Source organism: Peromyscus leucopus, chromosome 3 (assembly GCF_004664715.2).
Source record: "Peromyscus leucopus breed LL Stock chromosome 3, UCI_PerLeu_2.1, whole genome shotgun sequence".
In the NCBI taxonomy this organism is placed as follows: domain Eukaryota; kingdom Metazoa; phylum Chordata; class Mammalia; order Rodentia; family Cricetidae; genus Peromyscus; species Peromyscus leucopus.
The window spans coordinates 23178757-23203433 of NC_051065.1; the positions used below are offsets into that span (position 1 = coordinate 23178757).

A 24677-nucleotide genomic window follows, 5' to 3' on the forward strand; every position below is an offset into this window, starting at 1 on the left:
AGATCGTTAACCACAAGAGTGCCTGGCAATTTCCAAACCATAGCGTCTGTCCAAAAGGAAAAGATAGATAGGGCTTTTTGAGGCCGAAAGGAAGTGAAAGAAAACAAAACAAATGTAGCTCATGCTGAAAGTGAAAAGTGCTTGGACCGATTAGTATTTTCTTTTCTGTACGGCATCCTGCCAAGCTTCTCCCGATTTTTGCGTGTAGGAAAGTGTTGCTATCTACCGCCCCACGGTCCCCTCATAATTACAGTTGTTTTGTGTTTTTCTCATCTGTTCTCATCCGACTGATAACCCCCGCCTCACCCTGTCAAAACCCCAACTCTGGGGGACCTCGGTGTAGAAACCCTGCCGACTCCCGACGACGCATCCCACCCGGTCCCTTTCACACAGCTTATTTCAGTCGCGAGACCCCCCCCCACACACACACACACACACACTCGAGTAGTTGCAGTGTGAACCGGAAATTTTCATTTAACTCTCCCCGCCCTGCGGGCCCCCGGTTCCGAGCCGATCACTGGGGAGCACAGTCCGGGCTGGGCCTCGCTCTCTTGCTCCGGAAGGCTTTAATTTGCACACTCGCCTCCGGGTGGGTCTGGGGCCCCAGAGGCTCGCAGGTCCCCGCCCCGCCGCGCAGCCTCCTGGCCTCGGGCCCCCAGCCGCGGCCAGAGCCCCGAGCCTCCCCAGCCTCCCCGCGGGCGGCGCCCTCCGCCGTCCCTCCGCCCTCCGCCGCAGTGCCCACCCCCTGCCCGCAGAGCGCTGCTCGCTGGGGCCGCAGTCAGTTACCTGCTCCGCGCGGCGAGCACGTGCGGGAGCCGACAGACAGACAGACAGACACTCCAGCTTCGCAGGAGGCCGGCGCCCCTGGCCCGCAGGTGAGGAGCCACGGGCTCGCGTGGGTGGGCTGAGGGGCTGGGGTCCCTGGCGAGGACGTGGGTGGGTGAGGGTAAGGAGGGTGGGGGACTGTGTGGCCCCTCGGAATCCGCTTGCATTAACCCCTCACCAGCTGAGACTGGGTAGGTTATGGGGGTCAGCTTGGGGAGCTCGAGGTCTCGAGAGGGACCTCCCACACCGGGGACACCCCCACAACCAGGGTCCTGTGCCAGCTTGAATAGATTCGTGCGTACAAACACCCATACGTTCAGTTCTCATGGAACCTCTCCAAAACGGACTCGACTTGGACAGTCACATTTAAGGTTGAAAATGCCACCGTCTGGGTGGGATTGAGAGTGTGTTTCCGCGCCCCACGTTTATTTCCCCTGGGCAAGTTCCCTCTGCAGCCTCCCGAGGTGTAGGTACGGGCCCCATCTTCCCCACTAAGGAATGAACGTTCATGCAGGCTTCCTGCTGGCGACCCCGCGGGCGTGTTATGCACGGAGGAGTGCACGCAGCCCACCGAGGTTGAAGCCCCCGCGAGCACGCACGCTTGCTTCCTGGCCCAGGTTTACTTTTCTTATTTAAAGCTTTGCAGTTCAAATGCACGCCCTGGCCAAGAGCAGCCCGGAGCTCCGCGGCGCACTCGTCCCTGTGCACGTGGGCGTATCTGCGCGGGCGCATCTGCGTATGCGCACACGCGCGAGTCGCGGTCCCGCGGGCGGCCTCCCCTCGCTGCGCTGGTGGCGACCCTTGCGGCGTTTGGCAAGGCTTCGGCAGAGGCTCATGAAGGATTTCATTGAGTGTGAAGACAGAGAGCAGAGACAGAAAGCAGAAGGAGGCGGCTGCAGCCTTTGTAGTCGCGGAGGAATGCGGAAATGTTGAAGCACTATGTCAAACTTTTTTGAAATGGGGTCAAGTCACATTCAGCCAGCGTGGGAAAGCAACAACAACAACAAAAAAGTGGAGGAGGGGATGGGGCTAGGCACCGCCGCTCCGGTCCGGGGGTGCAGGCCCGCGGGGTGGGACGGCTGCCGCCTCCGGGAGCCTGGGCTGGACGCGGCCGGAGGGGGAGGGCGGGCGCCGAGGCCGCGGCTCCCGCTACCTGTGTGGCCCTCGACCTGGCGCGGACCCCCGGGCGAGGTCTGGGGGTCCTTTCCGCAGCTTTTCAGGAAAGCTCTCAAGGGAGCCGAGAGAGTCTCTGCCTTGGCCGCGCGATGCTAGGCCGGCACCCAGTGGGGGTCGCGCCATGTGTTCTTTAATTCCAGGCAGAAGGGCGAGCGGGGGAGGAGGGGTGCGGGGGCAGGTAAACGCACGCCGAGGGTTCCGGACACGCGGCTGTCGTGGGCCAAGGTCCAGCCTCGGCTGAGGCCGCCGTGGGGCGGGAAGGCTCGCTCGGTCATCCCTAATAACTGAGCGGGGAGGGGGACGCCCGACCGCGCGTGGGACCCGGCCTCCAGCCGCCTGGGAGCCGAGCGACCTTCTCAGCCACCGACCTCCAGGCGCTCAGGACGCCGGAGCGGAGGTTCTGCAGTCGCAACCCAAGGGCAGCCCCGCTTCACACCCGGGAGTCCTACGCTAATCCCCCACCCCCACCGTCGTAAGGGCGATCGCTTCAACCCGGTTGCACGGGTGGAAGTCAGCTGAAAACTTAAGGACCAGTCCCGGTTAGCTAAGTCCCGAAGTTACTCCTTCAGGACGGGACGAGCGAAAGTGTGACGGTCCTCCCTTCCCAACACCCTTGTGATCTCGGGCGGGGGTGGGGGGCACGGCACTCCTCCCCTTCCAGGGCCCCTCGCTCTCCCACCCCTAGTAGCCCCAGCCCTCCCCTACCAGATGGTCTGTCCTCCCCGAGTTTCCACCAGGGAGGTCCTCCGAGTCGGAGGCAGAATTCTATCTCCCACCAAGATTGCCGTACCCCGAAGACCGTTTGTGTGTGCGAGTCCCTTTTAAATGTCTCTCGGTAGAAAAACTGAAAGTAGAAAGAAAGGAAGCAATTGCCGAGCAGATGTCTGACCACCCCTACTCGCGTACTCCCAGCATCGGGTTACAGGGTCCCGAGAGCCCCAACCCCATTCTGCGGGCCCCACACGGGTGAAGCCCCCGGCGCCTTCACACCAGCTTCCGAACGCCCCCCAAGACGCCCCGTCCCCAGCACGTCCAGGCCCCCGGAGCCGGGGAGGGCAGCCGAGAACAACGGTCTAGGTATAAATATTGAGCCGTGACATTGACGCGCCCGGCGCCTCCCCTCCCCCGCGCTCCCGGCACACTCTGGGCTGCTCGGCACGCCCCCTCCCGTCCCGCTGCGTCCCGCGCGGCGCTCATCCCCGAGGGGCCCCAGCAACCTCTCCTCGCGAAGACTGCACGAGCCCTGCTGGGCAAGAAAAAGTAACTTGGCTTTTCTCCGAGAAACCGGGCAAGATTAGGCAGCCGGGTGGAGGGCCGGGGCGAGGAGAGGGGAGGAGGAGGGGAGCCGGTGGAAGCCGGTGGAAGTCTCCGGGGCTGTCTGATCGCACTTTCTCCTTGTCCTCCCATCTCCTCCTCCTAGGTGCAGAGATTGTGGGCAGACTATGTAATCGCTGCGGAGGGGGAAGAGGAGGGATCGGCGCTCTCCAGCGGCGGCGCAGCGGCTCGGCTAGGCGGAGTTTCGCGGCGGCTGCGCCCGGCTTTTCGCCCGCGGGCGAGGAGGTCGCTCTGTCCAGCCCGGCGGCCGCGACTCCGACACCCCGGACCCTCTGTGCCGCGCCGGCAGCGTCCAGTCAGCATGGAGAAGGACAGCCTGAGCCGCGCCGACCAGCAGTATGAGTGCGTGGCGGAGATCGGCGAGGGCGCCTACGGGAAGGTGTTCAAGGCCCGCGACCTGAAGAACGGCGGCCGCTTCGTGGCTCTCAAGCGCGTGCGAGTGCAGACCAGCGAGGAGGGCATGCCGCTCTCCACCATCCGCGAGGTGGCGGTGCTGAGGCACCTGGAGACCTTCGAGCACCCCAACGTGGTCAGGTGAGCGGGGAGCCCTGGCAGTCGGGTCCGGGAAGGTGCCGGGCAAGGGGCGGCTGGTGACCCACCTGGAGTCAGAGTCGAGTTTTGCCGATAGAACCGGTGACCTTGACAGACAGGGCAGAAAAGCAGACCTGTGGTGGCTTCCCTGCAGCCACACAACTCTGAAGTGCTTTCGCTCTGTTGCTTGCCCCAAGAGGTCGTGGGTGGGGTGAATTGGGTATCTTTTAGGGACAAAACCGGACAACCCAGAAACGTCCCTCAAGCACTTACTCACTTTTCCAGTCTGGGGGGCTAAGTCTGAGAATGAGAGAGAGAGGTATCCAGCTTGTGGTAATTAGAAGGAAACTGTAAGGGTGGAGCCTAATATAAATAAAGTTTAAGAAAATGCAGAAATGTGTAAGAATGTGTTTGCCAGTCAAATCCATAGTGGTGGCTTTTTTTTTTTTTAATTTAAAGAGGCAGAATAACGACTTCTAAGAAGTTTCAATGCTGACTCCTAGTGTTAAACATTGTTTGAAAAAACTTGTAAGGCTGGGTGCTGGGAACACTGAGCGGGGAAGATCCAGAGTTCAAGGCCAGCCTGAGTTACCAAAGACCCTGTCTAAAAAGAGAAAGGGAGGGGAGAGCATTCTTAACCGTTATCTGATTGTATCGCTTAGGGTACGGTCTAACTTCGACTGCCGCTCCCAAGGGTTAGATACGAGTCTGCGATGTGGTCCTCCTTAGATTCTAAAGCCTCTGTTTTCCCTGCGAGAGTTGTGCAAGTGGGTGGGGAGGCGTTCCTAACCAGCTCCCCTGTGAAGGAACGAGCATTAAAAGAAAGTGTGTGTGTGCGTCTGCGGTGAGGATAATGGTGTTTTCTCGGGGGTGCCGGGATTTCCTCGTTGTGCCTTTCATCCTTTTCTTTTTTTAAACAGATGCATAGCTCACAGTTAAGAGGGAATGCACAGACCCTTCTACAAGTTATGTGATGGTTTACCGTTCTCAATCCACTCTTCGTGATTAGGAGAATCATGATCTTGGCATCTTCATCCTGTCTTCTCTTTCCTGTAGGGATTCAGTACAACAAATATGTGCCTACTGTGTGCCCAGGGGATGAAATCATGTAAATAAGCACAGCCAAATATTTCTGTAGAAAGTCAAACAATTTAACATTAGTCATCAAAATGGAGAGACCCAAGACTGGCCTTTGAAATACCAAGCCCTCTGCAAACTGGGAGTCTGCAGAATCCTGGGAGGTTTTTTTAGTGCTTTGTTCCCAGTATAGTGGGACTCAGTCCTGAATGCAGCAGGGAATCATAATACATAAATAAGTAAAGAGACATGGGAAAGATAGGCCCCCATTATACCTCTGCTTTAGCTAGGTGGTATGGGGTTGGAGTGTGGTAATGAGACTTCTAGAAAGTCAGAATTTACATAAAGCAATAAGTTCATGTGTGTGTGTGTGTGTGTGTGTGTGTGTGTGTGTGTGTTAAAAAGGAGGTCTGTGATAATGGAGGCAAAAGCAGAGCACATGTTGACTCTCAGTTACTGTCCTGGAGGAGTGAAGCTATACCAAAAGATGGATTCCAACAGGTTGCATGACATTTTGATTGGGTTCTGACAAATAAAGCTTGCTTGGAATCAGAGAAGCAGGGAAGCAGCCACGAGCTGACCAGAGTTAACCACAGAGGTCTGGAGACAGAGAATGACAGGAAGTAGTAAGGCGGGGTGGAGAGAGGATCTTGGCCTTTGGGACTGAGGAACGGAAGAGGTAGGAAGCGACTGTGGCTGCTCCCTGTTCTCTATCTTCCAGGTTCTTACCCCAATATTTGACTCCTGGTTTTTATTGATAAGATTAATAAGAGTTACGATTTACCAACATGAGAATTTAATAACAAATTTCAATTTGTCTGTTGCCTGTGGAGGGTCCAGTTAAGGGTGATTATCATATATGCAAATAAGATAATGTTCTTCCAATGAAGAGCCAGTGAACAAGCACCCTTGCAGAACTATTCATTAGTGCAATCCATTATAAATTCTTGTAAAAGAAGAAGGCTGTTCAGTTGTGCTGGCGAGTCCGGCTACCTAGGTCATTTCTACTTCCTGTTTTATCCTCTTGAGATTGGCATGTCCTTAAACAGTTTTAGTTAACCCCATAAATGGATTCTGAATTGTGAATTTCTGGAGGATCTACTCATAAGTAAAAGTAAAAGATGCTTTCTAAACTATTTTTACCTTTTATGACACCTGCTTACTTAGAGTTGTGAGGATAAAGTGAAAGGGAATGTAGGTGAAAGCCCTCTAAACTTAAAAGGCACTTCAGGTACCTAAGTATGTCAGAGATGATCAGATCCTTGACCTGGAACAGATTCCCAAGAAGGCATCATTATCTGACGATTTTACAGAACAAGTCAGATTCATGTTTAGACACTCTGGGGCTATTGTGACAAAGCATTTCCTGGGGAGACACATCACACTCACCTACTCATCCCAGATAGGAAGCTACTGCAGACCAGAGTACAAACACCACCAAAGTCCAGCTTGGTTCACCAATGAGCTTTATTGGGGTTACTTACAGGAATGTGGATGAGGACCTACTTAGAGGAGCAGTCATGCCTCAAACACAGCTGCATCCCGAAGCCCACCCAGCACAGGTGACTGCTCACAAAGCTGGGAATCACTGCACAGCCTGCAGGCAGCTCAGCAGGTTGCAGAGTGTCCTTTCCAGATGCCTCAGTTGGTCTACACCTCTGCCAGGCAGCTCCGCTGGCTTCTTGCAGGCAGCTGGTCTGGTCTCCAGAGTCTTTGCAACTCAGCCTCACTGAGCATCTTATTTGCACCATGACTCTGCTCTTCTGAGAGGGACTCTCAGCTTTTATGGCAGGGAAGGTGTTGTAATTAACGGTGGGAGAGAGAAGTCACACCATGCAACAGAACTCACTTGGGAGGTTTATTGGGGGAAGGGAAGGAAAGGGCCCAGAGACAGTCCTCTGGGGAGAAGCAGTGGAGGAAGGGGGGTGGAGCTTGCTTTTTTAAGGGGGTGTAGTACATGTGCATGGGGACTGCATAGGGACATGGTGGCTGTAGTCGATGTGGTCCGTCAGGACCCTGAGCAGGCCAGCATAACTGTCTGAATGCTAACATTTCTCCCTTTTGTTTGTTACAAAAAGGTGAGGAGTTAGAAACGGGTAGCGGGTAGCGGGTGAGGCGGAAATGAGGGCGCCGAGTTTTCGAGACTGCTTCCTGCTGACCTGGGGGATATTGGTCATCTTTGGGGGACCTGAGAAAGCTGGGGTGCTGAGGTGGCATCCTGGATTAGCTGGTGGTTTCATTGCTGTCCAGGCTCTGTGGAGCCGTCCAGTACCACTTGGACCTGGCAAGATGCTGGCAGGGCAGAAGATAAAAGTGAAGTTTAGGGGAAAACTTTTTTTTTCTTAGCTCCTGGTAATTGAGGGAGGAGAGCCCCAAGACCAGGGAAAAGTGAGAGAACTTATCTGGAGGGCATCTGACCTGTTCTAGATAGATCCAAGTCGACTCCCTGGAGCTTATAAGAATTTTTTGAGTTTGCAAAAAGATAAGTTTTAGACACATTGGCATTCCCACTATTTATAATCTCTACTGAAATCCACATTGTAGAAAAGGCAGTATACTCATGCCTTTGAGTCATTAGAAAGCAACCAAAGGGGATTTAAAATCCAGAGCCTGTGGATGAGATAATATAGTAGTTTAGTATAGTGGTTTGTACTCTGCCAAAGCTAGATTAATAGCTTATCAAAATTCTATCCATTAATGTTAAGGCTATGAACTGTTGGAATCTTAATGCAACAGTAGCGTATCGAGAGAGAGAAGTCTGGAACATGCTCCATTCTTTTCTGCATCTCAGATCACTTTCTCCTTATCACCACTTAGGCTTTCCTATCTTCACATAAGCAGACCTTAAAGCACCTGGTCCTTTCCCATCATCACAGCAGCATCACCGTCTTGTTGCAGGATATTATTTCTAGGTGTGTTACTTTTGTTTATTATCTGGAGTGTTTGTTTAGTGATGCAAAGATGTGTCTGATTAAATAAAATTCACCTGCAGTCAGGAGACCACGGCAGCAACTAGCTGACAGGAAGTGGTAGGGCGGAGCCAGGTGAGAAGTTTATAAAGAGGGCGAGGCGACACACCCGGGCTTTGTGGAGGATGTGAGCAAGGAGAGGAGGTGAGCTACTTGCTATTCAGCCTCTCTGAAGAGCAGAATTCCACCTTAACCTTCGAGTCTTGAGCTCTTTAGAGGGACAGAGGTTTAGATAAGTTGCCTTCATAGCTTTGCAAGAGTTGGAGCCAGAGGGAACAGAATTCCCTTTGGTTAGCGGCCCTTGCGGCCTAACCAATGCTGGTAAGGCAGAGTTGCAGTTGCTGATTCAGACAGCCGTGGCTTAAAAAGGCAGCGGCAATTAAATAAAAGGACAACAAGCAAGGGTGTTTTTTAAGGAGTGGTTAGTTCGTTCTATCTTTCCTGAGGACTGGGGATGGTACGGGGTATGAAAATGCCAAGGAATGTTGAGGATTTCAGATAGGGTTTGGGAAATCCGGGAGGTGAATTCAGGACCATTTTCTGACTGGAGGGAGGCAGGGATTCCAAACTGGGGAATGATCTCTCAGAGAAGGATGTCAGAGACTATCTGAGGCCTTTTGGTAGTGACTGGGAATGCCTCTAGCCAGTCTGAGAATGTGTCCACTAGGACCCTCATCTGACTGTGGGCATGTGGGTAAAGTCAAGTTGCCAGTCTGTCCAGGGAGGGAGCCTCTGGCCTGGTGGGTAGGAAAAGGGGGACTATGGTATGTGGAGTTAGGGTCTGACATTTGACAGATTTTACAAGAGGCAATAATAGTTCTTAAGAAATGCAAGTCCTCAGGGGTGGGCTGCAGGTGGGCCTTGACAGAGTGAGCCAGAGCCTGGCTATCAGGATGAAAGAGCTGGTGTAGACAGAGTGTTGGGGTGACAGTGGGGGTGTGGGCTGTAGTGCAGGGATTCCCTGCAGCGGGTGAGGTGGGTCTGGGCCTAGGCTGCAGCTCTAGCTGCCTCGTCAGCTCGGTTGTTTCCCTTAGAGATGATGGAGTTGCCTGTCTGTAGCCGTGGGGAGATGGAGGCTTTTAGCATGGCCATAATTTGACCTGAGTTAGTTATGGACCTTCCTTTTGTTGTAAGTAGTCTGCATTCTTTCCAGATGGCAGCTTGGGACAGGTGGATATGAAAAGCATATTTAGAATCTGTGTAACATTTAGGGATTGTTCCTGTGCCCATTGGAAGGCATGGGTGAGAGCTATTAGTTCAGCCTGTTGACTAGTGGCATGGGCAGGGAAGGCCTGTCCCTCACCCCCTCAGTGTCTGACATATTGCATGGCCTGCTTTTTGGGTCTCCTCGTGTAAAAAGGAGCTGCCATGGGTACCGGGTGTAGATGTCCGAGGCAGTGTGCCCTCCTGTATGTGTGAGGGATGGGGCAGTAGGTCCTCTACGGTTTCAATGCAAGAATGAGATGAGAGTACCAGTGTTTGGTCCGGGAAGAAGATTTGAGATACTGAAAAGATGGGAAAGTAAGTGTGGCATCTGCTACTAGTGCCACCTGGAGAGAACCCAGAGAGGAGGTAGCATTTGTAAGCCTTTTGTAAGTTAGGAGATGGGACAGGTCGTAGAGAAGATAGTGGTGGGTGGCCCAGAGGTTAGTTTTTTTGATTCACGAATGAGGAGTTCAGCAGCTGCTAAAGTGCGTGTGCAGGGTGCCCATCCCTGGGTGGTAAGGTCTAGTTTCTTTGATGGGTATGCTATGGGTGCAAAGGAAGGTCCCAGTTGGTGGCCTAGGACCCCAAGGGCCTATCCCTCCTTTTCTCTTACATAGAGGGAGAAGGGACAGGTTAGGTGTGGGAGATGAAGTGCTGGGCCCGAGAGGAGGGCCTGCTGGAGCTTCTGAAAGGGCTCAGTAATGGGTGATTATGTGAGGGGCCAAGGGCTGCCTCATATAAGGGGCGGGCAAGGAGGGAAAAAGGGGATCCAGGAACGAAAGAAGCCAGCTATTCCTAGGAACGATAAAATCTCCTATTTAGTAGAGGGGACTGCGACAGACTAGATTAGGTGTTTTCTATCCAAGGTAATGGTTTTGTGGGTTGGGTAATGGTTAGTCCAAGTAGGTGACCTGAGGAGTGACAGTTGGACCTTGGAGGGTGAGACTCTATAGCCTTGGCTGGACAAGAAATTTAGAAGAGCAGAGGTGTGTGTTTGGCTAATTTGTAGGGATGGGCTACAAAGGAGAATGTCTTCTACATACTGTGTGTGAGTTTAGATTTGGGAGAGACAAGGAGAGTAGATCAGAAGTCAGGCCTGGCCAGATAGGTGTGGCTGTCCCGGAACCCTGGGTAGGACAGTCCAGGTGAGCTGGGTGGAGAGGTGGGTGTCAGGGTCAGTCCAGGTGAAAGCAAGATGTTTTGTGACTGGGTGCTGAGAGGAGGGATAGAGAAGAAAGCGTCCTTGAGATGCAGGACTGAGAAATGGGAGGGCATAGTGAAAGGGAGTATGTTAGGGTTAGGCACCATGGGATAGAGGGGGCCACTGCAGAGTCAATGAGCCGGAGGTCTTGAACCAGGCGGTAGGTCCCATTGGGCTTTTTAACTTCAAGTGTGGGGTGTTAAAGGAGAAGATGTGGGTCGACATAGTTTTTTTCTTAAGAGTCAGAGGTGATAGATGTAAGTCCCACGAGGCTCTGGAGCGAGAGTGAGTATGTAGCTTGGGTAATGCATCAGGCTGGGTCCTGTAATTGGACTGTGATGGAGTGAGTTCAGCTATAGAGGGGTTTGGGTTCCCCCAGAGGGGGACCTGGCAAAGGAAAAGTGTTGGGACCAGAAGGGTGAGTGGCGAGGTGGGAGGGTGTTTGGTGAGTCAGGGTCAGGTGAATGGGGGGGGGAGCAAAAGAAATAGAGGCCCCCACTCTGGCTAAAAGATCCCTTCCCAGTAAGGGGATGGGACAAGTTGGCACCACTAGGAAGGAAGAAATGAGAGGAATACCCCTGAAAATACAATTGAGTGGTGGAGTCTGATGAGGTAGGTAAGGCTGTCCCCCTACCACAACAATAGGGAGATGAGAAGGAGAGGTGGGTCCCCAAAACTCCCTCAAGATCGAGTAAGTGGCCCCAGTGTCCAGGAGGAAGGAGATGGACCGAGCTGAGACCGTGGTGACTACCCGGGACTCCATGTCAGAGATGACACTGGTCGGGTCAGGGGAGCCCCGGGTCCCTTCAGCCGTCCATGGCCAGGTTGGCTGGAGCGTGGTCTGCATCTGAAGTCCCCGTGCCCTTTGTGGCACGTCAGTAGCCCGTTGTCCCTCTTGGTGGCACCTTGGACATGGCCTGGGTAGCCTGTGGGAATTAGGGCAGGCCTGGGCCCTGTGACCCTCCTGACCACATTTGAAGCAAGGACTTTGAGTCATAGGAGGCAAGGGAGCCCAGGCAGTTGCTGAAGCCTGTTGAATGGCCTTGGCCACCAGCTGCTATTTCTGTGTGCGGGCTTTTATATCTCTCCTGTGGTACACCTTAAAGGCCAGCCCTAATATTTCTGCTTGTGGGTTAGGAATCCTCTCTCCAGATGCGTAAGCTTGGCCCCAATGTCAGGGAAGCTCTGGGAAAAGAGAGAGGTCATAAGGAGTTGTCTGCCCTCTGGGTTTTCAGTGGTCCAGATTAGTATCCTGTAAGAGGGCCTTTGTGAGTCATTATAGGAACTGAGTGGGGTTTTCTTGTTTGTCCTGAACAATTTCTTGGAGTTTTCATAGTGAACTAGTTTAAGGGCAGCCTTACAGAGACGGGATAGGAGGCAGGTTGTAAATATCCCTAGCTAGAATGCCCCCTGGGGTATTGAAGTCCCATCCTTAGTGGGGACCACCTCAGCCCCCCACCAGGTGTGCTGTGTTAGTCTGGTGTGTTTGGTCTGCACGTGCTCTAGCCTGCTCCCAAACTCGCCTGCGTTCCTCAGGAAGTTGGTTGTTAGCTAGGATCATACAGATACCATGGAAGGTAAGACTATATGATTGGGTGATATATTGGAATTCTTTAATGGAAAAAAAGAGACATATAAGACCCCAGTTTTTTTTTTTCTATTTGAGAGAGTTCACTTAATGAGAAGGGGGACATGTACCTTAACCAGTCCATCCACCTTGGCAACCTCTCACATAGGAAGAACTGTGGCTGGGTTGGAATGAGTAGAGAGGGATGGAGGGGGTACCATGGTGGAGCAAGAACAAGTGACGGAGCGTGAAAGTGGGTGCCGGATTCAGGTGGTTAGAGCGGCCTGTTATGGGAGAGGAGGGAGGGGCTAGAGGAGCTGAAGTTGTACATTGAGGTCGGAAGAGTCAGGACTCATTAGCAGAGTAGTGGAGGGTTCCTCTAGTTCAGACTGCATAGCCTGGAGGATGTGAGTGGGGGAACAGGAAGAACAGATGGAAGGCTTGGAGCTAGGGTAAGGAAAAGGCTGGGAAGTAGGGTACCTCCTTCCATTACCCAATTGCTGGCAAAGGTCCGTATAATATTGGGACCTAAACTACCAGTAGGCAGCCATTTTGATTGATCATCTAAGATGTACTGGGCCAGATCTGACTGCAAAGATGGATAAGTTTAGAAGCCTTAAGTCGGGTGCTGAATGTAAAGGTCTGAGGTTTTCCAAGAGACATCCCAGAGGAGAGCTAGGCGTAGTTCCCATGATTGAGGCAGAAAGACAAGATCCAGAGGCCTGGAATTTCCAGTGTCCCAGAAATTCTGGGAGGATGGGATTGAGGAGGCACAACCCTGCTCAGTGAGTCATCATGCCAAGAGCAGGGGCCAAGGGCTAAGCAGGTGCAAGCTGTCCCGTGTATTGTCACATAGAAACGGACCAGGGACTCTGAGACCCAGAGACATGTGGTTGCCTGATATCAGGGCTTGCCAGTGGGGCCAAGAGGCAAGCAACCATGCTCCAGAGATAAAGCCTCGGGAAGTGGCCAGGGGTGATCCTCAGCAAAAGGGGTCAATTGTAGTCTTGAAAGCTGTGGTTGGGTGTTTCCCTGCCTCCAGGTACACTGTGGGGGTGCTGTACGCTCAACAGTCTCTCCTATGGATCTAGGGAAGCGTTTATGCTGACCAGTAGAAGGGGAACTCACCAATCTTGCCGGTGTTGGGTGAAGAGTCCAGCAGCTATTGATTAGCTGGAAAAAATGAGGCTGTTGTAGGTAGAGCGGTCCCTCAGATTGCCGGTCAGGCAGAACGTCAAGAGAGCCTGCTGAATCCGGAGATACCAGTGTTAACTCACTTGGGAGGTTTACTGGGGAAGCTTGCATTTTAAGGGGGTGTAGTGCATGTGCATGGGAACTATATATAGCAACCTAGTTGATGAGGTATCCTGTCAGAACCCTGAGCAGGCCAGCATAACTGCCTGAATGCTAATAGAGGGGCCTAGCGAATCTGGTCAGTTTCAAGGACTTCCTAAAGCTGTTCTGAGTTGTTTTATCTTCTGCCTAAGGAGTTTTCCTGCAGGATGATGGAATGTTATAATCTCCAAGGAAACTTACACAACAGGGACTAAAATGCTACGTGGGTACCCATCCCCTGAATTTGTTAGCAAAGGTCATTGATTGGCTATGTGTCATGAGATGAGTGAAATGATCCTGTGTCACAGCTCATCACGGCCGTCCTCACAACCCAGCATCTCCATTCCCTTTTGGTTTCCTTCCTGTTTTTGTTTTTCACTGAACTACCCTCACCCCCCCCACCCCCCAACGAATTGCTTGGCCAAACTAGGAATTCTTAATTGTAAAGGTTTGCTTAATATTTTCAAAGGCAATGTTAGGAAATCCAGGACAAGTGACAACAGTTCTTTTCCTCTCAAGGGAGAGTGTCAAAACTGAGCCCCTGAACGGTAATTTGTTGTCCTGCCTGGGGCAAGTTTTACACTCAGAAGCCTGGTTTTTTAATTGCTTAAAAGGGCAGATGCTTGTAAGTGCCTTCGAGCCATAAGTAATTGATCGTAATTATAGACCCTATCCACACAGAGTTAAGCCTCTAAGTTGAAGGAGCACAGTAAACATATTGGTTTTTTCCAGAAGTTTGAAGATTTAATTTTGATGGATTTACCAGAAAGGTGGACTTGTTATTGTTGGTGTGAAATCGCTTACGTTCTTGCCTACCTGCGCTGATACTCCCCAGGCTCAGGCTTGATGAGCCCGTGGTGGCCTGCACATTGATTTGCTGCTGTTTTATTCCCCTTTACTCTGGGGGAAGTGGAGGCAGGAGTTCAAGGATATCCCCAGCTACTTGACAAGTTTGAGTCCAGCCTGAGCTACAGGAGAAATAAGATCCACTTGGCCACTCAAATGGTTCTGTTGTCATTGGAGATCACATCAGTGAGGCACGGCTAAGTGCTACTCAATGTTGCCCCAAACTTGGTTAGAAAAGTGATTCCAATTCAAACATTGCCTCTGGAAACCAAGATCATTGCCTGTCAGCAGATACAGGTGTAATACATAAATGTTTTAAGTACATGAAGTTATTATTAGGATATTTGGTAACGTTTTAAAAGCAAAGGAGATGATTATTTAAGGAGCTGTTTCTAATTTTCTCTTTTTAAAGATCTCAGCACTATATAGTGTAAAAGGAGAACAGAAATGTGATTTTAAAAACATGGCGTATTGGGCTAGAGAGATGGCTCAGCCATTAAAGGCTAGGCTCACAACCAAAATAACATGAGTTATTTATTTTTGATTATAAAGCCGGGTTGTTGGAGATGTTAGTTCATGGGAACTCTTATTAATAAAAGCCTTATTTTCTGGGCAAATAATCTGATGGGGGGGTGGGGCTGGCTTCAGTGAAAACAGGAAGAGCAAGACTTCAGTGTCTAGAGTATGTGTGTTCCTTCCTTCCGAGTTCTTGAAAAGTTGCAGTTGTCAAGGCTGTTTAGTAGAGAAGTTTTTACAGTGACATGCTGCTCATTCTCTTCCTGTAGTTGGAATTAGTAACGCTGAGGTTTGGGTCCTGCGGTTGTATTCCTTTGTGTGTGTTCAATGTATCATTGAGGAATTCCTGGAAGCTCACTCACTCTGGAGGAAAGGAAAAGGGAAGTCTGTGAAAGGGAAACCTAACACATTGGAATAACTCTTGGGGTACTCTTCTTGTTTTTAAGACTCAGGTCAATGAATATTTGTGGAGATGGATCCTTGTTTTAAAAAATAGTGCTTCTAATTCACTTAATACCCATTGTTTAGATCTGTGTTCCCGAGGCCTTACCAGTTACCAGTCTTTATGTGAACCAGGATTGTTTGCTTTGCAGGAAACCAATCTCCAAAGATTCCCCTTTGAGAACATTTTCCCTCCCTTCCTAACTTTGACATTCCTCTCTTACTAGTGTTCCCGGATCATTTTGGTGCTCATGTGTTCTGGGAACAAAAAGTGAAATGCCAGATCAACTCACAGATCAAATGTGCCTTAATAATCTTTTCATTTAGATTTCAATTGATAGAGTTGCTGTGTTTAATACATGCTGTTGGGGGTTCATTTGTTTATAAATAGCCAGTTGCACATTTGAACAGATACTACTATTAAAAAAAAGTGCTCAGTGTTAATTATTCTTAAAGAATTTTTTAAAGTTATTTTCTGTGTATGGGTTTTTTTTCTGCATGTATGTATATGCACCATGGTAATTATGAACGGTAGAAGAGGGTGTCAGATCCCCTGGAACTGGAGTTGTAAATGATTGTGTTAGCTTCCATGTGTGTACTGGGGAATCAAACCTGGGTCTTCTGGAAGAGTAGCCAGTGTTCAGGGTGCCTAATGTAACCTACTATATTTCATTTATTTAGGAAACATATACTTGCCAATCAACAGTTGTAGTAATAAAAAGCACAATCATTGTATTTTTTTGCAAATCTTGTGGGTTGAAATTGATATTGGAAGATTTGGGGTGTTAGCTGTATTGTAGGCTTTCATGAAGTCTATTGTGTGAGAACCTTCAAATACATTGTAAATGTTTCTTGGCTCCCATTATTTGTTTTCACTACTGATGTTGACTTTAATGGTGTTTTCTTTGGGCACTTGGTTCCTGCTGATGCCCTTCTTAACCTATTTCTTTGATTTTACTTGGAATAAACCTTAGAACGTGAGCTTGGGGTCCATCCCTTCACCACTCTGAAATGCTTCCTGTATTTCTGGGACAGTGTTTTAAGTTGCCTTATTGGTGTATTCTTTAATACTATCTCTTCTTGGATACACCCCTGTCTTGAAAACTTTGGAGCTCTGGTACGGCAGTTAGAACATGTATTTCCTTACATTAACTGTTATATAAAATGCATTAACCCTCCTCACCTAATCCTAGTTGTAGGACCCCTGAGGCACAATCTTGTGATAGTGTATACCCAGTGGCAAGAACATGAATACCTAGCAAATGAATGATGTCATAGGAAAGGGGGTGTTAGAGAAAGGATCCTTTGGATCATTTGTATTACATGAGAGCATGTTGCATTACATGAAAGAATGTCAAAGAGGTAAAGTTGTTGTTTTCTCAGAAGTAGATGATGATGTCTGAGTTCTTACCACTGAACAAGTATTTGCTGGGCTTCTTTGTTGAAATGTGAGCTACACAGTGCTCTCACACTGAACTGTCTCCATCTTGCCCTACCCTGTAAACGAAGATATGAAGTCTGAAAATGGCTTCCAAAAGCACAGCAAGATCAGCCAGGTTGATTAATGAGGTTTTGAAGTCTCATTGTTACCAGTGTATGTTTGATATGCTTGGACTTTTCCTAATAGTAAGAAATATACCACTCCTGGATGAGGAGTTGGGAAACTGTTTTTTTTTTCCCCCTGTCCCCTCAGCTTACTAGCTGTGTGGGTAAGTTATTAATATCTCTTGGGTGCTGTTACTCAACAAAAAAGGAGGAAGTTATTCCTATACTTTGGACGTTAGTGGGTTGACATGATCAAATGAGACCATTAAAAGGTCAAATTGTACAAAAATGGAAATTATTAGCAAAACTAACTCCTGCCCTCAAGCAGGAAACATAATTTCATGGAGGAAACTGCCATGTGCACAGGAGAACTGGAGGTATGTATTGTCATAGCTCTCCCACCCTGTGTGACGTCACGAGTGGCTTCAGTGTGACAGGAAAATAAAATCTTTAATCTGTGTCGGAAATTAATGTTCAGTTTGCCCATTCTGTTAGTGGAATTTTATTCTTCCATGGGTGCGTCTGTAGATCTCCTGAGGTCTCACAGGTGAGGGGGAGGCTCCGACTTCCTTTGTATTTCATATTTTAAGACAACTCAGATTGACTAGATTCATTGCTTGCTAGCTCATGTTTAATCCCCCCCCCCCAATTGATTGGTATTTTTCTGTGTGTCCATGGTGGACACTCACACATGCACATGTAGAAGTCAGAGGACACCTGGGAAGGGTGGATTCTCTCCTTCTACCATGTGGGTTCCAGGAATTCAGCACTGATCATCAGGGCTGGCAGCAAGTACCATCTCACCCACACTCTCACCTTTTCAAATCACAAACTCTCAAACAGAATTACTCATTTTATGTCACACATTTGAGCTCCTCTGCTTAATTTCAGAGTCTGTTCCTGCCGCATAGCTGCTTCATAACACTCACTTTGTTCTGTTAGGATGTGCTGTTCTGAGCAGGGAGGCTCTCTTCGTGGGCACTCATTTCTAGTAAACCCTCTTTTTTCTCGTTTCCTTTGTCGATAAGCATTCTCTTAACCTTTGTGGTGGGGATTCCTAATGGTTATTATAAAACATTTACTTTTCCTAGCATGCTTTTGGTTTTAAACAGCATACAAGTATTACATCAGGAGTGTTGCCACTTACTTGGCAACAGAACAGAAAAACAAAAGGCTATTCCAAGGATAGATTTTTAGGCTTTGGGGTGCTGACTTTGAGCAATATATTTTTATTTGCTTATTATTATAATTATTTTTAGACTTTTTTAAAATCTATGTAGGTGTTTTGCCTGTACGTATGTATGTGCACCATGTGCATGCCTGGTGCCCATGGAAGCCAGAAGAGGTTGGTGGATCTCCTAGCATTAGAATTACAAATGGGTGTCATATGGGTGCTGGAAACTGTTCCTGAATCTTCTGTATGAAGAACAAATCCTCTTTGCTGCTGAGCCATCTCTCTGACCCTAAGAAATACATTTTTAAAAAAAAATTAGTGGAGACTAAGCGAATTGATAGTGTCAGGTTGGGAGTTTTAGAGATTTAGTATGTATCCCAACCCTATAAAATGGTTTTAGAGAAATACTGAGGAATGATAAAAATGAGATTCTTTTCTTGTTGAACCTTCAAGAACCAAGACATATATATTTGAGAAGTTGGATAAAAGGGTTCACAGAGCTAATTGTGAATGAAGAATATGTGTGACTTTTATGATCTTTGAAATAACACACTTTTTTGCACACTAGTTCACAAAAATCATAACATCTTGCCAGTCATTCTAAATTATTTTAACTTTTGTGATTTAATTTAATGAACTTCTGGATTTTTAAACTACCACTGATGCCAACTGGGACCAGAGATACACCAACTGGTTTTGCAGGGGCAAAGTCTTTTAGAGTTTTACTCTCTACTTCTGGCTGGCCTGGAATGATGGAGGTGATTTCAGTATGCGGTTGAATCCATTGGTACAAATCCCAGGTCTAGAAACCAAGCAGGGCATAGTAACACAAGCCTGCAATCCTAACAGAGGTCAAGGCAAGAGGATTGGTGTAGATGTAACCAACTGTCTTATTAAATAAGAAACACAGAACCAATGTAAAAGAGAAAGCCAAGAGGTCAGAGCTCAGAGCTAAAATCTCACCCTTCCTTCTGCGGTGGTCCTACCTCTCCAAAAGAGAATAATACTTCCTGTGTGTTTGTCTTGATATAGTCTTTCTGTTCTGCCTTCTCATTGGTTGTAAACCCAAACACATGACTGCCTCGTCACTGCCTGTAAGTACAGCCCTCCAGGTCTTAAAGGCATGTGTCTCCAATGCTGGCTGTATCCCTGAACATACAGAGACTTACCTAGCTCTGCCTACCAAGTGCTGGGATTAAAGGCGTGCGCCACCACTGCCACGCTCTTTCTATGACTCTAATAGCTCAGACCCCTGGGCAACTTTATTTATTAACATACAATTAAAACACATTTCATTACAAATAAAATACCACCATAGATTGGGAGTTCAGAGTCAGAATTTGCTACATAGCAAATTTGAGACCAACCTGGGCTGCAGGAGACCCCGTGGAAGGAAGGCCAGCTGACTGGCTGCTGGCTTTTGAGATGAATCAAGAGAAGCAAATGTATGAAAAGTGGTACATGTTTTACTTCAGCTAATAAAATAAGAGCCGCATCCATCATTAGACAGTAGAAACTGGTCTAGGATGTAACAGTGTGTCTGAAAGGACTATACATGCTCTGCAAGGAGAGATGAGGGAAAACACTGGTAGGTGTTAAGCTGAGGAGGAAGGAAAGAGTCTGGGCTAGCAACTAGTTCTCAAGTTCCCAGATGTAGCGTAAGATCTGAAAGGAATAGAATCCTCTGCCATGTTGATGAAAGCCTTGAGCCTGTGCTTATTTAATGAATAAAATCAGTGTCCTTCTTGGAATTCTATAGGAATAAATCCCAGTCTGATTGCTTTTCTTGAGGACCTTATTTTAACTGTTATTAAATAAACGGTTTAAGTTGTTAACACATTGCCCATTCACTTACTGCTTGTAAGAATTGATGTGTGTTGTCTACTTGCCATTAGAGTAAGATTTGCAAGTGAGCAAGAATCTTAACACATTCGGTCACTGCATTACTTCCTGTATGTAGAACAGTGTCCTGCAGGGCCTTTGTTAAGTAGCTGTCAAGTGAATGAGTGGGTAGATAGACAGATGAAATCTTACTCTAGTAGGATCATTGATAATAAAATGTAAATTAACACCAAATTTCAGTAGGCATTTTATTTTTCTGTCTAGTACTTTAAATGTCTTTAGGATGAGACAATCTAAGAATTATGGTAGTATGCAGTTCAGTCCGTGGCTGTAAATTTGACTATGGGCTAGCAATAGGATGCAGGAGCTCTTTTAATAATGTAATGATTGGCAAGCCGGCTAAGCCATGAGATTTCCCTTGTGAGTTCTCCTACTACCATAACTTTGTATCAATAATAGTAATTGATAATGATACTTACTGTAAGTGACTATTACTCTTTTTGCAGATTTGATTTAGATATTTTGGTGAAAACATGACTCTTTACTATGAACTTTTATATGATGGTTGCTGTAGGTTTCGTTTAGTTAGTGTAAGCTCTTTAAGGCCCTTGCATAAATGGCTGTATCTGTTTTCTTACTGTTTTAGTTCGGGTTTCTATTGCTGTGAAGAGGCACCATGACCATGACAACTCTTATGAAGAAAAAATTTAATGGGGCTGGCTTACAGTTCAGAGATTTAGTTCATTATCATCATGGTGGGACATGGTAGTGTGCAGGCAGACATGGTGCTGGAGAAGGAGCTGAGAGTCTGACATCTTGATCTGAGGACAACAGAAGTGAACTGTGACACTGGGTGTGACTTGAGCTTATATGGGACCTCAGAGCCCACCCCCACAGTGACACACTTCCTCCAACAAGGCCATACCTCCTAACAGTACCACTCCCTTTGGAGGCCATTTTCTTTTAAAGCACCACACATATCAAGACTCGGGTGCTCAGCCCTGAGATTCCTCTGCTCTGTGCTAGGATTATACGCACCTTCTCCCATCAGCTAGTGGACTATGGTGTCAGTTGGTCATGATCAGCTGTGGAAATACTTTTTTTAGTAAAGGAGGGAAGAAAGGAAGAATAGAATAGAAAAGGAAAAAAAAATGCTATCCCAATCACTTGTCAAGTATGTTATTGAAATTCAGTTCCAAAATTTGCAGAGGAGCGAAGTTGTCAGTTTTCAAAGTTTCATTTTATTATCACAGTGATGATGTTTGGATTATCATCATGAGTTTCCTCAAAATTTAGAGGTTCAACACCGTCGTTTGTTTCAGAGATGTAGTACTTGGGGGAGTTCAGCACAGTGGGTGGTGTTCTCTGACTCCCCGTGTCTCAGATAGAAGCTGGAAGTAACTCAGCAGCTAGGGATTCATGTGAAGATTGTGTATTAAGTCAGTGGTTGTGGCTTGGTAGATAGATAGATACAGCCTGCGTACTTGATCTGGGGTGTTGATCAGCACCTGTACACCTGGCCCAGGCTTCCTTTAAGAACCAAAACTTTCAGAGTAGTTGGGCTTACATGGTGTCTCTGGGTTCCAAAGCCAGGGTCCCCGAAAACAGTTTTGCCAATTTTGTTAGTTATAAGTGAATTCAAACCCACAGACTCAAGGGAAGGGATCCTGTAACACACCGTAATGGAGGGAGGCTAAAGAATTGGCCACCTCTGCACAGTCAGCCCTTTTCTGTAGCCATAACATCAGTACTTGGTGCTCATCCAGAAGGGCATATGATTAAATGGCAACAAAAGCCAAAACAATGTGGCTGCCACCCATCACCTGTCCTCGCAGCACCCCACACACATCTTCTTTAATGGTGGTTTTGATGCTGCTGGTAGCTGCCTCCATAAATCTAGTAATATGCTAGTTCTGTGTTGATATCCAACTCTAGACACTGTCTTCGGGCTTTCTAATCTAAAGATGAGAAGTTAATTTCCTTCAGCTGTTGCTTTTTAGGTTTTTTTGGTATCTTTATTTAATAACCTGTAATAATCTTGAGCAACATCCCAAAGCATTGTTTATTATCGTTCACTCTGGCTGCATCTCCATCTTCATTTAATAAGAAGAGAATATCCCCAATTTCCCTCTATTCTGCAGTCCCTCCAACAACGCAATGCTTGTTGGTTCTTAAGTACTGTGTTCTCTTCTTTCCTGCTTCATGTAAAGCTGATTTGTGGAATTGAATGCCAGCAAAATGCTTACATTTATTATAACCATAGAGAGTTCAACACAGGGCCAAAGAGTTAGTGTTCCTGTTTTCTTCTGTACAAGTTGAGCTTTGTAACTCATTAAGACTTTGTAGTCCTCCTTACTTTAGATATTTCTTGTTTCACATTGTGTGTTTGAAATTGTGCGCTATTTTAGTGTACTTTTTATTCAAGGAATGACTTTCTTGTACCATTTTCTCCCTGGAGTTTATGGTTGCCTTTGTATTTTTCTTGTCCTTGTCAGTCATAATCCATATTCTTCAGAAATGCCATGTCTAAGTGTGGTGCTCTCTCTGTTCTGTTTTATTTCATGAGACATGACTGCCAATATAATCAAGATCTAAAATACTCGCCTTCAGAGCCTTGACAATCAGTGGCCTCACCTTCTTGGACTCCTGGCTACTCCTCTTCCTATATATGGAGTTAAGGAGCAGGTGCTCGCTTTCTCTCTCTCTGGGGGTGCAGTGGTGGCAGCAGTGTGGTGTGGTTTTGCTTTGGTTTGTTTAGTTGTTTTTGCTTTTATGGAAAATACTTTTGAGATTCATTCATGTTGTTGACTCTTTAAGTAGTTCATTCTTTCCCATCACTGGATTTTACCACAATTTGTTTATTCATTCACCTGTCAATGGTCAGTTTGTGCTGTTTCCAGTACAGGGCTCTTATAAATGATGCTTTTATGGCCTCATACAGGTCTTTGCACTCATTGACTTGTTTTCTTTTCTGGGGCAAACATCTGGGTTGATGACTGACATGACAAAAGTATGCCTAAGTTTTAAAGAAACTGCCTAGCTATTCCAAACTGGTTATGTTATTTCTATTGGCAATGTGTGAGGTTTCCATCCTTCCTAACACTTGGTAGTGTGAGTCTTTTTAATTGTTGCCATTCTGTATTTGTTGTGAACTGCAAAATTGATTTCTTCAATGGCTGTAAGTTGCTATAGAATGAATCACACTTTGTAATATGTGTTTTCTAGGGGTTTATGTAATGTGTATATTCCATCCAGGATTTGAGTTGAGTGGTTTATATTCTTTTGTCTTTTAAATGTCTGTAGTCCCTTTTCTCATTCTTCATGTTAATAATGTCTGCTTCCTCCTTTTTTATTGTTCTTTTGTGGGTTTTTTTTTTAATTTTATTTTTATTATGTGCATTGGTATTTTTCCTGCATGTATGTCTGTGTGAGGGTATTGAATTACTTGGAAGTGGAGTTACAGACAGTTGTGAGTGCCATGTGGGTGCTGAGAATTGAACCTGGGTCCTCTGGAAGAGCAGCCAGTGTTCTTAATGGCTGAGACATTGCTCCAGTCCACTTTTATGGGATTTTGTTTGTTGATTTGTCAATTTTATTTTCATTTAACCAGTCTTTGGTTTCATTGATTCCTTTTGTTATTATTTCTGACATTTATTTGCTGTTGCTTTCCTTTTAATACTTAGTTGTCTTTTATTCTTAGCTTAAATTAGCAATATTTTAATGTAGGCATTTATGTAATTTGCTCCCTACAAATTTTAGCATATGGTAGTTTCATTTCATTCCATTCAGAATATTTTTAAACTTTTATAACTTTTCTTTGACTTGTAGATTTTTAAATTACTAAGCTGATAAAGGATTTTAGAAGTATTTTTCATTCTAATTAAATTCTGTTGTAATCTGAAAAATATTCTGTATGATTTTAAAATTCAATAATATTCCTTTGCTCTACCAAATAGTTTGCCTTGGCACCTACTCATCATTTTCTGCCTTGTTTTATTTGTGTTTTCCTTTAAGTCTTTTGAGTATGATTAAAATACTTGTAATCACTTTAATGTTTTGCTATTGCATAAATGTCATTTCTGCATCTACTTTTGAGGACTGATTTTTCTCTTAATTACAGCTCACATTTCCCTGTATATCTGTCTAACTTTTTATGTTGAAGGTCAACTATTGTGAGTGCTGCATTGATGAGTGCTGGATTTTGTTGTGTTCCTTTGAAGAGTGTTGGCTCTGTAATAGGTACTCAAGTTGGATTGAGATTCAGATTGATCTTTCCACGGCTTAGTTTATTTCATTGCTGCTGGTGGTGAGGGGACCTAGTGTTGGCTTTCTTCAGGACTAGCTCAGTCGCTTGTGCTCTGTCTTCTTTCACAAGTAGAACCTGGAAAGACTGCTTGCCCTCTATGGCTCTAACAATCATTCAACTTCCAGCTCTCTGAGACTCTTTCCTCACAAGTGTCCATTGTTTGCAAACTTGTCCACACTTACAGTTTCATATTCAGAAGATCTTGGTGGATTCCATGTAGATTTCTGAAAATTGTGTTCTGGATAGCTTTTACTATTTGTTTCTCTATTCTCCTTGTCTTTTCAACTTGGTTTCTTGTCTGTTCACTTAGTGAAACTACAGCCTCCAATATCTTCCCTGTACCAGTAATCTAGAAATTTCCTTCAAACAGAAAGCCAGGGCAGCCTAGAGCTCAACTGTGGTCTAACATCTTAAAACGTTTGTTTCTTGTCTTTATTCAGTTTCTAGTTGTTGATGTAGGTGAGACGCCTGGGCCCTCTCTTCGTGCCTTGGGTATCCAGTAGAACATTTTACTTTTGCATGCCCACGTGTGCATGCGCGCGTGTGCGTAGGTGTATGTGTGTTCATACAGGTGTGGAGTGCACATTTTTTTGTGAGTGTGGGGGTGGGCAGTGTCTTCAATTGCTCTACACTGTTCTCTTCTGAGACAGGTTTCCTCTGTGAATCCAAGTCTAGCTAGCAGGCTTATAACTTCTGGCTAGCCTAGCAGGCCAACTCATGCTGGGGGTGTGAAGATGATAGGCACCTATCATGCCTGCCCAACTTTTTTGTGGCTGCTGGGGATC

The 24677-nt window shown here is 46.9% G+C and overlaps 1 protein-coding gene across 2 annotated transcripts in view; it reads left to right on the top strand.

The window, feature by feature from the left end:
• The first annotated feature begins 550 nt into the window (after window positions 1–550).
• The window catches only part of Cdk6 (cyclin dependent kinase 6), a 198468-nt gene continuing 174341 nt past the window's right edge, over window positions 551–24677 (top strand). The window contains exons 1-2 of one of the 2 annotated variants that reach the window (XM_028862869.2): window positions 551–875; window positions 3422–3870. In XM_028862869.2, the coding sequence (XP_028718702.1) occupies window positions 3638–3870 (233 nt within the window). In that variant the 5' untranslated portion in view covers window positions 551–875; window positions 3422–3637. Of the gene's footprint in view, window positions 876–3134; window positions 3262–3421; window positions 3871–24677 lie in introns of those variants that run through there. The other variant, XM_028862877.2, reaches the window with a different exon arrangement.